Consider the following 13620-nt stretch of genomic DNA (forward strand, 5'->3'; position numbering starts at 1 on the left):
CCAGAGGGTAAGAGGGGTGAGGGGTGGGAGATGAGGGTAAAGGGGGATCAAATATATGGTGATGGAAAGAGAACTGACTCTGGGTGGTGAACACACAATGGGATTTATAGATGATGTGTACAGAATTGTACACCTGAAGTCTATGTAATTTTACTAACAATTGTCAGCCCAATAAATAAAAAAAAAAAAAAAGGAGCCATGTAGAATGGGAGTAAAATCTTGTTTTTTTTTAAAAAAAAACCCTAGAAAGTTAATATAAATTACTATCTAGTCACCTTAAAATGAGCTCATCTATAAATCTATTTCTGAAAATGATTTCCGAAGAGTATGCTGAAGTAGAAAGTAATTGAATGGGGGGGGGGGGGGGGAAGCACTTCTTCAACACATAGCCCCGATACTACTTCTGAATCCCTCAAATGAACTTGAATAGAAAAGCAATGATAGTAAGAACTGGCTACAACTAATAAGACATTGTTGAAAAAGTAAACTATGTAATGGAGATAAGCTGGGAGTTAGCCAAAAAGAGAGGGTGAAACACAGCCTATCACTGACTATTTAAGCAGATACATACTAAGCCAAACAGAGTTGTCCCGTTCCAGGACAACTGTGAAAGATCATTTGTTACCAATAAATGCAGTCCAACTCTGCAATAAATCAGAGTACAAAATATGTGGCAAAAGTATTTTAAAATCACTGAAATGAGTAAAATGATTCCTTTTTTTAAAAATAGAAGCGGAAAAGTCACCCATTTTATTTATTTATATACATATATTGAGAGAGAGAGAGACAGAGAGAGAGACAGAGAGAGAGACAGAGAGAGAGACAGAGAGAGAGACAGAGAGACAGAGAGAATGTAAATTCCTAGCCTCAGCCTATTAGGTCTTTATTAACTGGGGCAAGATGTATTTGGGAAAACATCTATATAAGCCTTCTTAAACTAATGACAAGATTTAAGGAAATTTAAAAACTAAAAAACAAAACAGAGCTCTTATACCAATGGGCAAATACATTCTGAGTTTCCTAGGCATTAAACAAAATAATCATAAATATAAATGAAAGTATGCCTACAATTTTATTCTTGCTGTTTTGTAGTACAGAAATTTGTGACTAAAATAAAATGCTACATGAACACTGAAATACACTTTTTTAGGATTTATAAATACCTGAAATACTTTACATTTTATTTTATCAATATAACTAGAACATGATTTTTTAATAGCACTTTATTTATAAAATCCTTTCACTAAAGTGATACAAACCAATATTTTTCTAGAAAACAAAGGTGACAGATATCATTATGAATCACAATTTGCTCCATTTTGTCAATACAGACATGTCTTTTGTCTTCAACATGCTTGCTATCAAACTGGAAAAATAAAGACCATAAAGAGTTATCATTTCCCAATTCCTCTTGAGTGGATCTAAGAATAAAAAGGATAAATCAAATACATTTTTTTCAAGTTTCTGAAATAAATTTCTGAGTTGAAAAGCTTTCTAACAGTACCTATCCAACAAAACTTGTGACGCTGATGGAAATGTTCTTTATCTTACACAGTCCAATACAGAAGCCACTAACCACATGTGGTTACTGAGCACTTGAAATGGGGCTAATAAGACTAAGGAACTGAAATACTGATTTTATTAAATTTTATTTTAAATTTCTCATATATTAAAAACAATATTCTAATGAGTAAACTATACACAATTCAAAAGTTGGCCTATAGACTGCTGTTGAAAAGATAGGGCCATTGAATTGGGTGACTCATTTAGAGCAGTAAGATCAAGACAAATCCTGAAAATCAGCAGTTATCACAAATGAAACACTTTTACTTCAATTGCCACAAAATACTGGGGAGTTTATATAGGCTACAAAACCTAAACTGTTACTAACAATTTAAGAAAACTCAATTATTTTGAATTAACAAAAAAAGTTAATATGAAATAAAGTTTTTTGTGACTTCCAAGTAAATGAACAAACAAAAGAAAACCATTAATATGTTCAATATCTATTTTATTTATTTATTTATTTTCTAATTTTAAATTTGACACTTTTTTTTTTTAATTGAGGAATGTTGGGGAACAGTGTGTTTCTCCAGGGCCCATCAGTTCCAACCTTGTTGTTGAGAGCTCACACTCTAACCAACTGAGCCATCCGGCCGCCCCCAATATCTATTTTTAAAGGGCTTTAGTACACAATCTAGAAATGAAGAAGGCCAAGTAGCTTAAGTTTTCATACTTTTGGAGACTTGGATCATATTGTCCTAGATCAAAATCCTCTAATTCAAAAATGTATATTCATGATCCCAAGACTTGCCCTTCACCACTCTGCTCTACCAGCAGGAACACATAAGTAAGAAGGAATATAATTTCTCATGCCTTTATGTTGCAGTATAAAGAGCAATGTTACACAAATCTTCAATTCTGCCCATTGGGTATATATCAACTGATTCATTCTCAGAATCTGCTCAAATTTATCATTATCTGTTAGTAGTAAGAGAACTTAATTATGGATTATCCCGAAATATGGACTATGAAGCAGACATTAAAAAAAATATGCATTAGAATAAGGACTTGAGAAAGTTGGTAAAAGTGTGAAAAAAAAGCAACATGATCCAATACATGTTATGCATATCAAAAAAAGCATAGAGTGTACATATACCAAAATGTCAGAGTGATTATATCTGGTGGTAGGGGTATGATGGGTTATTTATCCTGGAGATACGTATATTTATGTTCTCATGAACACCTTCACATGAATGGTTATAGCAGCTTTATTTTTAATAGCCAAAATGAGGAAACATATTGATACGAAGATAATTATAAATGTAAATGGATGTACATCTATACATATAAATGTACATAATTATAAATATACATATATTCTCTGGCTTTGTCCACTGACAGGCCTGGGAGCAGCTACTACCCCCACAGCAATAAGCAGCACATTGAGCCCGCAGATCTTGGCTTCTACTACCATTCTCCACTAAAATGAACCAGAACTCCTCAGAGAAATGGCTGATTTCAGGGTTGAGGGAGGAAAATTACAAGATAAGCCTAGAATATTTCGTGATAGAAGGCAAGAAAGTGCTAAAGATTGATGGGACATGTCAAAAGAACATAGAAGCCACCTTGAAGAGGCTCTGATTGGCCAAACCTTAAACCAAGCATAAAATAATCATATAATAGATTTTAACCCAATGACAATAAAACTCCTAAATTCATAGATACAAATAAATAAGTGAACAAATTAAAAAGTGTAATAAGGTATGAGATTAACTTTACAATGGGAAAACCTGGCAGACGTCACCTTAATAACTGATCAAAGTAAACCATCATCAGAATAGGGCCAATAAAACCCATGTGCCACATGTTACAATGCAATGGAGAGAGAACACACTATCACTTTTTGTGATATCCCTGCCAAACGTAGTAACTTAAATCTTATTAAAAGGGAAAAAATCAGATAAACCCAAACTTAGAGACATTCTACAGAATAAATGGTCAGTAATTTTCAAGTATTACAAAATTTTTGAAGTTAGAAACTAACACAGACTAAAGAAAACTTAAGAGACATGACAATTAATGCAACATATAATTTTGAACTGGGTCTTTCTGCAAACAAACTTTTAACTGTTAGAAAACAAGTAGATTAATAAGGGTATAAAAGAGCTGAAGAGGGGCCGAATATATGGTGACAGAGGGAGACTAGAATATGGGTGGCGAGCACACAATGCAATATTCGGATGATTATAGAATTGTACACTTACATAAGGTATTAACCAATGTCACCCCAATAAATTTTAATAAAAAAGAGTTGAAGAATATATCTAGCCAACTTGACCTAACTGACATTTACAATAACCCATCTAAGGGCAGCCAGAATACACATTCTTTTTAAGTGAATAGAGAATATTCACCAACTAATCTTATGCTGGGCCCCAAAACAAGTCTCAATAAATTTAAAAGGGCTGAAATGATACAATGTACATTCTCTAAACACAGTGATTAAATATCAATGACAAAATGATATCTGGAAAATTTCAAAATATTTAGAAATTAAGGAAAACACTTCTAATTAATTCATGGGTCAAAAAAATCATAAAGGAAGTTGGAAGATTTAGAGCTTCAAATGCTTACATCAAAAACGAAGAAAGGTCTAAAACAGTCATCTAACCCTCCACTTTAAAAAGCTAGGAAAAGAAGGGCAAATTTTTTAAAAAGTAGAAGAAAGGAAACAAAGATAAATGAAAATTAAAATGAACAGTGGAAGAAAAAAAAATCAACAAAATCAAAACTTGATTCTTTAAAGAGACCAGTAAAACTGATAAATCTCTTCCCAGACTGATCAAGAAAAAAAACCACAAATTACTACTATCAGGAATAAGAAGAAAATCTACATCCTTTAGACAATAAAAAAAAATAAGAAAATATCATGAACATTTTTGTTCAACAATTAACACGAAATGGACAAACTCCTTTAAAACTACAACTTATCAAATCTGATTCAAGAAAAAAATTTTAAATCTGAGTAACCTTACATATGTTTTAAAATTGAATTTGGAATTAAAACCTTTCCCACAAAGAAAACTCAGCCCCAGGTTAGCTTTATTGATGAAGTCTATCAAATATGTAAGGCAGAAGTAATACCAATCTTACACAAACACTTCCAGAACATAGAAGAGGCAATACTTCCGAACTCATTTATAATGACGCCAGTATACCTAAAACAAAGTGCAACAAAACTAATAACCCTCATAAACAAACACAGGGAAAAAATTTTGAAGTAGTAAAGTGAATCCAACAACATAAAAAGGATGACACATGTTTATCCCAGGAATGCAACATTGATTTAACATTTGAAAATCAATGTAATTCACTATGCTAATAAGGAGGAAAAAATCGTATGATCATCTAATAGATGGAGAAAAAGCATTTGAAGGTATACACGCATTCATAGTTTAAAAAAAAGCTCAGTAAACTAGAAAGAAAATTTCTTCGACCTACTGAAGATCATCCACCAAAAACCTACAGCTAAAATAATTCTTAATGGTGAAAAACTGAATACAATCCCCTAATGGTCAGAAACAAAGCAAAGATTAGCTACTCTTACCACTTCCATTCAACACTGTACTCGACGTCCTAGTCAATGCAACTAGGAAGGAAAAAGCAAAAGACGTATAGATTGGAAAGGAAGATGTAAAATGTATGAACAACATGATTAGACAATATGACAGTGAATAAACCTAAATAACTACTAGAACTAATAAGTACTTATAACAAGGTCACAGGCTATATAGTCAATATAAAAAGAATTAAGATACACTAGTCATGAACAATTATGACACTGAAATTTTTTAAAATATCATTTACAATTGTATCCAAAAAATGAAATACTTAGGGGCAAATTGAACAAAATATATCCCAAAACTCTACACTGAAAACTACAGAACAATACTAAGATAAATGTAAGAAAATGTAAATAAATGTAGTGATACACTCGTATCATGTTCATGGATTCGAAGCCAGTATTGTTTAAATGTTGGTTTTCATCAACTCAATATACAGAATCAGTGCAATCCAATCAAAATCCAGTTGGTTCTTTTTATAAAAAAAAAAAAGGCTGATTCTATTATTTTATATAGAAATGCAAGCAACCTAGAATAGTAACAACAATCTTGCAAAAGAATAACAAAATTGGAAGACTTACACTACCTGACTTCAATATTTACTATAAAAAATACAGCAATCAAGATAGTGTAACACTGATGCAAAGATAGATAGATACCAGATCAAATGAAATAAAGACAAATGATTAACTTCTATAAAAACATACCCAAAAGAAATGAAAAAAGACTTGTACAAGAATGTTCACAATAACTTTATTCATAAAGTTTGAAAACTTTTAATACAGATAACACAAATAACCATAAAAGGGAAATTAATAAACAAAATTTAAGATAATAAAACAAAATTAATCAACAATGAAAGGGAATGAAGCACTTACTGATACACTCAAACCAACATGGATAAACTGTAAAAACATTATAATGAGCAGAACAAGCCAGACACCAGAGTTACATATGACTCCATTCACATGAAGTTCTCGAGGGACAATACTAATCTATGACAGAAAAAACAACACCACACTTGTGGAGGAGATTGATCAGGAAGAAACACAAAGAAACTTTCTAGAATGACCAAAAATTCTGTGTCTCGATGGGCTGTGGATTATACAAGTTTACGCAAAACTCTGAGAGCATTCCACTTTAAACTTTTGCTCAATTAAAAAAATATATGTATTTCCACTCAGAACATATATAATTAGACAGGCTCCACAAAAGAGACCTTAGAGTCTTGCCAGCAAAGAAAGGCAAAATAAGTTAGGTACCATGATGAAAATCACACAAAAAAGAAAGCTTTTAAACTGAGAAGTGAAAAGTGGTAGATTGCCAAACAAAGAATGTTGTAGGTACCTACAACATGTATAGAAGCAATAGAAAAAATAATAGTGGACCTGGACAACTAAGGTACCTTGTGATATGCTTAAAAAATGAAGTGGGGAGAGGGGCTTAAATTACTGTGTAAGAACCTGGATGAGACCTGATTATGAAGGTTCTTTCAGCCATGCAAAAGAGTACATTTTAGCTGTTTGGCAACAAGGAACCTTTGACGAAGTTGTAATAGGGGAGTGAGAAGAATAAATCTCATTTTGGAAAGTTCACTACAGAAACTGCCTGCAATATAGGTTGGACAAGACTCAGACTACAGTCAGTCCAATAAAAAGGTTATTGAAACGTACAGACTACTTCATCCAACAACAGCAGAATACACATTCACCAAGACAGACCACATTTAGGGCCATAAAGTACACCTTAACAAATGTAAAAAAATAGAAAACATATAATATATGCTCTCAAACCACAATGGAATTCAACTAGTAATCAGTTAAGAAAAATAGCTGGAAAATCCCAAAATACTTTCAGATTAAACAACATACCTATAAATAACACATGGATCAAATAAGAAATCTCAGGAGAAATTAACAGATATACTGAACAAAATGGAAAAAAAATGCAACTTATCAAAATCTGTGGGATATAGCAACAGCAATGTTTGCTTAGAGTGAAATTTATAGCATTCAGTGTATATATATTAGAAAAGAAAGATCTAAAATCAATCATCTAACCTTCCACTTTAGAAATCTAGAAAAAAAGAGCAAATTAAATCTACAATAACAGAAGAAAATAAATCGTAAAAATTAGAGCAGAAATCAATGAAATTGAGAAATGGAAATCAATAGTGAAAATCAAAAGCTGGTTTTTTCTAAATATCAATAAAATCAGTAAGCCTCCACTGGGGGGGAGGGCAAAATGGGAAACTGTTGTTCAATGGGTATAGAAATTCAGGTTTGCAAGATGAAATGGTTCTAGAGATGTTTTACAACACTGTGAATATAGTTAACACTACTTTACATTTAAAAATTGTATTTACAATAAAAGACAGCAAACCTCTAGCCAGACTAAGACAAAAAGAGAGAACACAAATAATATCAAAAATGAAAGTGGGGACATCACTACAGATCCCATGTAGATTGAAAAAAATAATGAGGGAATAAATGTTATGAAAAATTCTATGCCCACAAATCCATTTCATCTAGATGCAGTGGATCAATTCCTTGGAAGACACAATCTGCCAAAACTCACACAACAATCTGAATAGGCCTATATCTATGAAAGAAATTGCATCAGTAATTACCTTCCAAAAAAGAAAGTACCAGGCCATATGGATTCACTGGTAAATTCTACCAAACATTTAAGGAAGATACTATACCAATTCTCTACAATCTCTTCCACAAAACAGAAGCAAAGGGAATACTCCTAACTGATTATATGAATCCAGCATTACTCTAATACCAAAATCAGACAAAGATATTACAAGAAAAGAAAACTAGACCAATCTATCTCATAAACATAGATGTAAAAATCCTCAAAAAAATATCAGCAAATCAAATCCATCAATGAATAAAAAGAATTATACACCACAACCAAGTAGGATTTATTCCAGATATGCAAGGCTCGTTCAACATTCAAAAATCAATTAACGTAATCTATCACAACAACAGGCTACAAAATGAAAAGGCTACTGCAATGGGCCTGGTAAAAGTTGGTAAGCACATGTATTAGAACACAACTACAAGTAGTTATCCATTTATTCACACCATGTGCCAACAACTGGCATAGAAAGGAAAATAAGGAAAATGTCATGCTCTTATAGAGCCTACAATCTATCAGAAAGACACTGAGCAAGTATTCACAAGTCCCTATTGCATGGATGCAGTCTAGACTGGACAGAAGTGGCAAGCTGATGGTGGTGAGGCACTCACTAGGTTAAAACACAGGGCGGGGTATGTCTGAAGGTTCTAAAGCCCAAGGACAGTATGTTAGATGCACTGAAAGGAATCCAGGTTTAATATCACACAAATAATAGAAGTGGATTACATTAGGGTTGTGGTTTTGCTAGTTGGCAGGTAAAAACACAAGGAGCAAAAAATTTATGGGTGTGCCTCCAAACAAATACCTTCGGTGATAAGACATGATGTCTAGGGTAAAAAGAAAAGACTAAAGGTTTGATATACTTTAAGAAGATAATTTTAAAAACTAAAGAAGGCAGGAATTGCTGAGAGTTACAGAATTTGAAGGAAAACCCCTCGAGTTTATGAAATTTTTCTAGTTATGCTCAAGATTCAATCTTTAAGGAGAAACCCAGAAGTTAAAACAAAGTTATCTTTAAAAAGTAAGCACTTGAAATTTAAGACACAGTAATCCTGATGAAAAAAATAAATGTTACCCTAGAAAAGATAAGTTTCTAAAATGTATGTAATACAAGAACTTAATTTTTGGCCTTTTCAAATATGATCTGTCACTATTTAGTGTATCTATTTAAAAACACCCATTTGAGCTGTTTAGTTATTAAACATTTCCCGAAGTTTCTTCAATGACTTGTAGTATTACTTAATACAAAATTAATCATGTTTCTAATTATATGTTTAATATCTTATAAAGGAATTACTTACAGGGACATTAAGTGCATACTGTAGTCCTTGAGGAAGTCTTTCATGTGTTTCCATCTGCTCTTCATCATTTTTCACTGTCTCCTCATGGACCATGAGTTCATCATGTGATATCATATCCTGTTGTCTCATTTCACTTTCTTGTAACACTTCATCTGCAGCAAGGATCTCCTGGTGAGGCATACTCCGATCTTGAAGTACCGACTCCTGCAGTTCCCCAGACACGGTGGACTGGCCAGACACTCCACCCATTACAACCATTGCCCTGGAAGACTGCATTTCGTCTATGCCGCCACATTTAAGAAATAATCCTTCCAGTTTGTCGTCAATGTTCATGCTTAAGTATAACTGCCTAGAAAGACCAAGTTTGGCAACAAAGCATAATGAATTAGTTTTACATGTCTACTTGATAATTTTTTAAATTCAAATTATGAAAGGTACACACTTAACAGAAAATTTTACTCATTTAGTTCAGTACTGCCTCCAATCTGTAAATTACCTAGACAAGTTTCCAAAGGTCGGTAAGCTAAAACATAAATTTTCATTTTTGTCATCAGGGCATAAAATCCTTATATATTTTTACGAAAAAAATAAGCCTGACATAAAGCAAATTGGGGAAAAGTATTTGTAACACTCAAAGAATTCATATCCTTTAATATATTAAAATGTCTTAAAAGTAAAAAATAAAAAGAAATGCATTCATTAAGAAATAAACTGACAGAATACTAGCAGAGAAATCATAAAGAAAACTTAGAAATAGTCACTAAATATAATAGTCAATTACAGCACTAATCAAAAAAATGAACATTAAAACAGAGGTACCACAAATCACCCACCAAACTAGTAGTCTTAAAAAATACACCCAATGTTGAGGTGGTTAAAAAAAAAAGGACACTCATCTACTGACAGTAGGACTATAAATCAGTCCAATTACTTTCAAAGGCAATTCGGTACTATGTACCAAAAGCCATAAAAATATATATACTCTTTGAACCAATGATTGTACTTTTAGGAAACTATCTTGATGAACTCAGAAATATATACAAAAATATACAAGGAAAATCGCTAGAGTAGTGTTTACAATGGTGAAAAACTAGAAATACACTATGTATTCAGCAAAAGGAAACTGATTCAAATGTATTCACACGTTTTAAAACTATAGTGATGGCTGCGCAATTTAGTAAATTTACTAAAAATCACTGAATTACACTTAAAATAGGTTTTACTGCATGCAAATTACAACTCAATAACGTTTTTAAAAAAATTAAATCAAAATGGCTACCCTGGGAAGGGGCTACTGATGGGAGGCAGAAAACTGTGTCTGGGAGCTGGCAATGTTTTTTCTTGAGTTGAATGATGGCTGCAAAGGTGTGCTTACTTTCTAAAATTTCAACATGTACATCTGTGATATGCACACATTTCTGTCCGTTGTTACAGTACTTCAATAAAAAGTTAGTGTGTTGAAACAAAGAAATCCATATGGTCTTTAAAAATATTTCAAAATTTGGGGAAACACCATAATATATTAAGGGAAATGTATGTGTACGTGTGTGTGTGTGTGTGTGTTTGTGTTTGAATGTGCATACGTTTACCTAAATTGCTAACAAAATTAACATTACCACTGGGTAATAAAATTACCAGTTTTTTTCCGTATTTCTATTTATCTCTAATTTGAAAACTTTCTGTAATAAAATTTTATTTTTTACAAAAGTTTTTAAATTTGTTAAACTGAAATAAAAGTAGTATTTTCGTCACTAATATACTTTTTTTTTTAATTTATTGGGGTGACAATTGTTAGTAAAATTACATAGATTTCAGGTGTACAATTCTGTATTACGTCATCTATAAATCCCATTGTGTGTTCACCACCCAGTCAGTTCTCCTTCCATCACCATATATTTGATCCCCCTCACCCTCATCGCCCACCCCCCACCCCCCTTACTAATATATTCTTAAATAGCTGTATATGATTAAATAAATTTAACAGGTCATGATTAAGAACTAGACATTATTATATTATCTTATTTTCTCTATTAATATAGAAAAGTCAGGCAATATTAAATCTGCCCTACTAATTCTGGTTGCTGTAAATTCATATTCCACTGTGTTACTCTATGAACTAACATAACAAAAATCATGAAATCCAAAGAAACTACATCTCAGAGAAGGTAAAAGCGTTGGTACAAAGCTTATTTTTTAAAACCAACTTCTATTATCATTCTGTACGAAACAAACATACATACCCTACGCAACAAGAAGGGCCCACAGTTAGTGAACGCATTAACTATGTCTCAGTTTAGTCATCTCTTTCCCAAATCAATCAGGTAATGGTTACTGCCTTGATCATAGGTTTCAGAGGTAAATAAATGATCAGTTAAATTCAAGTACACTACCGAAATATAAATACTATTTCATTTACTAAGGTTATTATGTAGGGGAAAAAACTTTAGTTGAATAAACAGTTTAAAAAAAACATATAAAAGCAAAATAAAATAAAAATATAATTCATACTTGCTAATCTTGTCTTCTCTGGTACCGGGTATTATCAGTCTAACATACATATATAGGACAAAGGACCAAGAACCTGATTTCACTTTTCAAAATCTTTAAGTAGCAAACTCAAAATCTAAAGGAAAAAGATTTTAAGTATATCATCAAATAACTGTTCTCTTCAAATATCCTACTTATCACATTTCTTAGCGAATACACTATCCTATTCTACAACTAAGTAAAACGTAAATCTTTTAGGGCTAAAATTTGCTTATTCTGGCTACTTCTTTGGAAATTCTCACCAAATAAATTATATTCTTCCAATCTATCTGCTGTTTTCTCAAAGAATTTGAAAACCCTCTAACTTAAAAGGGACTTATATATACACAAAGCTGCTGCAGCTGCTATTGCCACACACATCGTTATTTGAAAAAAAAACAGGAGCTGTTATAGAACACAGGAGATTTAGAAGAGGAGGTTATTAAAAGATCAATTTAGAGAAACTGACTTAGGACAAAACTTTAAAAAAAAAGTTGAAGCTGACTTGTTAACCCAACACAAGGTCTATACTTTCTTAAAGCAGGAATACCTAACTCCAATGTTCTTGACATACACCTCACCAATATGTTAAAATATATGCTAATTCAGTTGACCTTTGGACAACACTGGGTTAGGGGCACTGACCCCGTGCAGTCTTTGACTCCCCCAAAACCTAACTACAATGCCTTGATATCCCCAAGAGACTGGCTCCAGGATCCCTCTTGGATACCAAAAGCCGCAATGCTCAAGTCCTTATATAAAATGGCACAGAACAAATGCCTGCAGTCAGCCCACCACATCTGTGGATTCCTAACCAAAGATGGAAAATACTGTTTTTAATCTGTGGCTGACGGAATCCGTGCTTCTGAAACCGAGAAATACGGAGAGTCACCTGTATAGTTATTGAAGAACATCCACGTATATGTGGACCCGCGCAATTCACACTGTTGTCTACGGTCAAATGTATATACATACTACACTTCTATAATATTGCATTAATATATAATGTACATAATTAACAAAACACCTTATCCCTAACACAACGCTGAAATAATTAGTACTGAGGAAGTGGAAGTATTTTGGGGATAGAGAATATTTCAGGAAAAAAGGCAGGTTTGTATGAAGTGCCAAAGTGAGGGACTAAGCACAGGAAGAGAACACACCTCAATATGGAAGTAGTAAATGAAAAGGGGAATGAAAATACTATAAATGGAAGATAAACTTGACCTCTTTGAAAATTTTTTTGAAAACAGACAATATATACGGAAAAAAAGGAATCTCTCTTCCTGTTTCAGGTGTGGCTTCTTATTCCGAGGACCCGAGTTAAGGCACACATTTCAAGTTACTGGCTTAGCCTAGGAACTATTTTTGAGACAATGTCCCTGAAATACCAGAAAATACTAAGGTATCAACATAAATTTCAATATCAATGAACACTGCTCTGACAAGATTTTAAAGTGAGACCTGGAAATGTCTATCAAAATGAAAACTACATGGACTCTTGACCCAGCAACCTCACTGCTAGAGATATACAAAATCCTATGGGCTTATTCATAAAAATTCACCAGATAGATAGACAGATCATATACATATTATATATATACATATATATATATATATGTATATATATATATATGCATATATATAAGTTTGGTGCAACCCTTTAATGGGAAAAGACCGGAAACAACCTAAACATCCACTGACAGAAGGCTTATGAAATAATTATGATTTAACCATACAATGAATACATCCAGCCATTGAAAGGATTGAGGTAGCTACATGTGCTGGTGAAAAGTTCTCTGAGATATATTAAGTGAAAAAAATCCAGGAGAAGATACACAGAAATGTAACATGGGCCATACTTGTATCACACACCTCAACTAAGTGTCTGGGCAGAGTAAGCTGAACAGGAAATGAAAAAAGGCTCTCAAACAAAAACGTAAATTTCACCAACCTTATATGGTAAAAGAAAAAAGTACAAAGCCACTAAGAGAAATGATAAAGAAAGTACATTTTTTATT

At 32.7% G+C, this 13620-nt stretch overlaps 1 protein-coding gene across 2 annotated transcripts in view; it reads right to left on the reverse strand.

The window, feature by feature from the left end:
• The window catches only part of ZNF148 (zinc finger protein 148), a 109396-nt gene that overhangs the window by 48836 nt on the left and 46940 nt on the right, over positions 1-13620 (reverse strand). For both annotated transcript variants that reach the window (XM_033130720.1, XM_033130729.1), the window contains exon 4: positions 9074-9422. In XM_033130720.1, the coding sequence (XP_032986611.1) occupies positions 9074-9406 (333 nt within the window). In that variant the 5' untranslated portion in view covers positions 9407-9422. The remainder of the gene's footprint in view (positions 1-9073; positions 9423-13620) is intronic.

This window comes from Rhinolophus ferrumequinum, chromosome 2, assembly GCF_004115265.2.
Source record: "Rhinolophus ferrumequinum isolate MPI-CBG mRhiFer1 chromosome 2, mRhiFer1_v1.p, whole genome shotgun sequence".
In the NCBI taxonomy this organism is placed as follows: Eukaryota; Metazoa; Chordata; class Mammalia; order Chiroptera; family Rhinolophidae; genus Rhinolophus; species Rhinolophus ferrumequinum.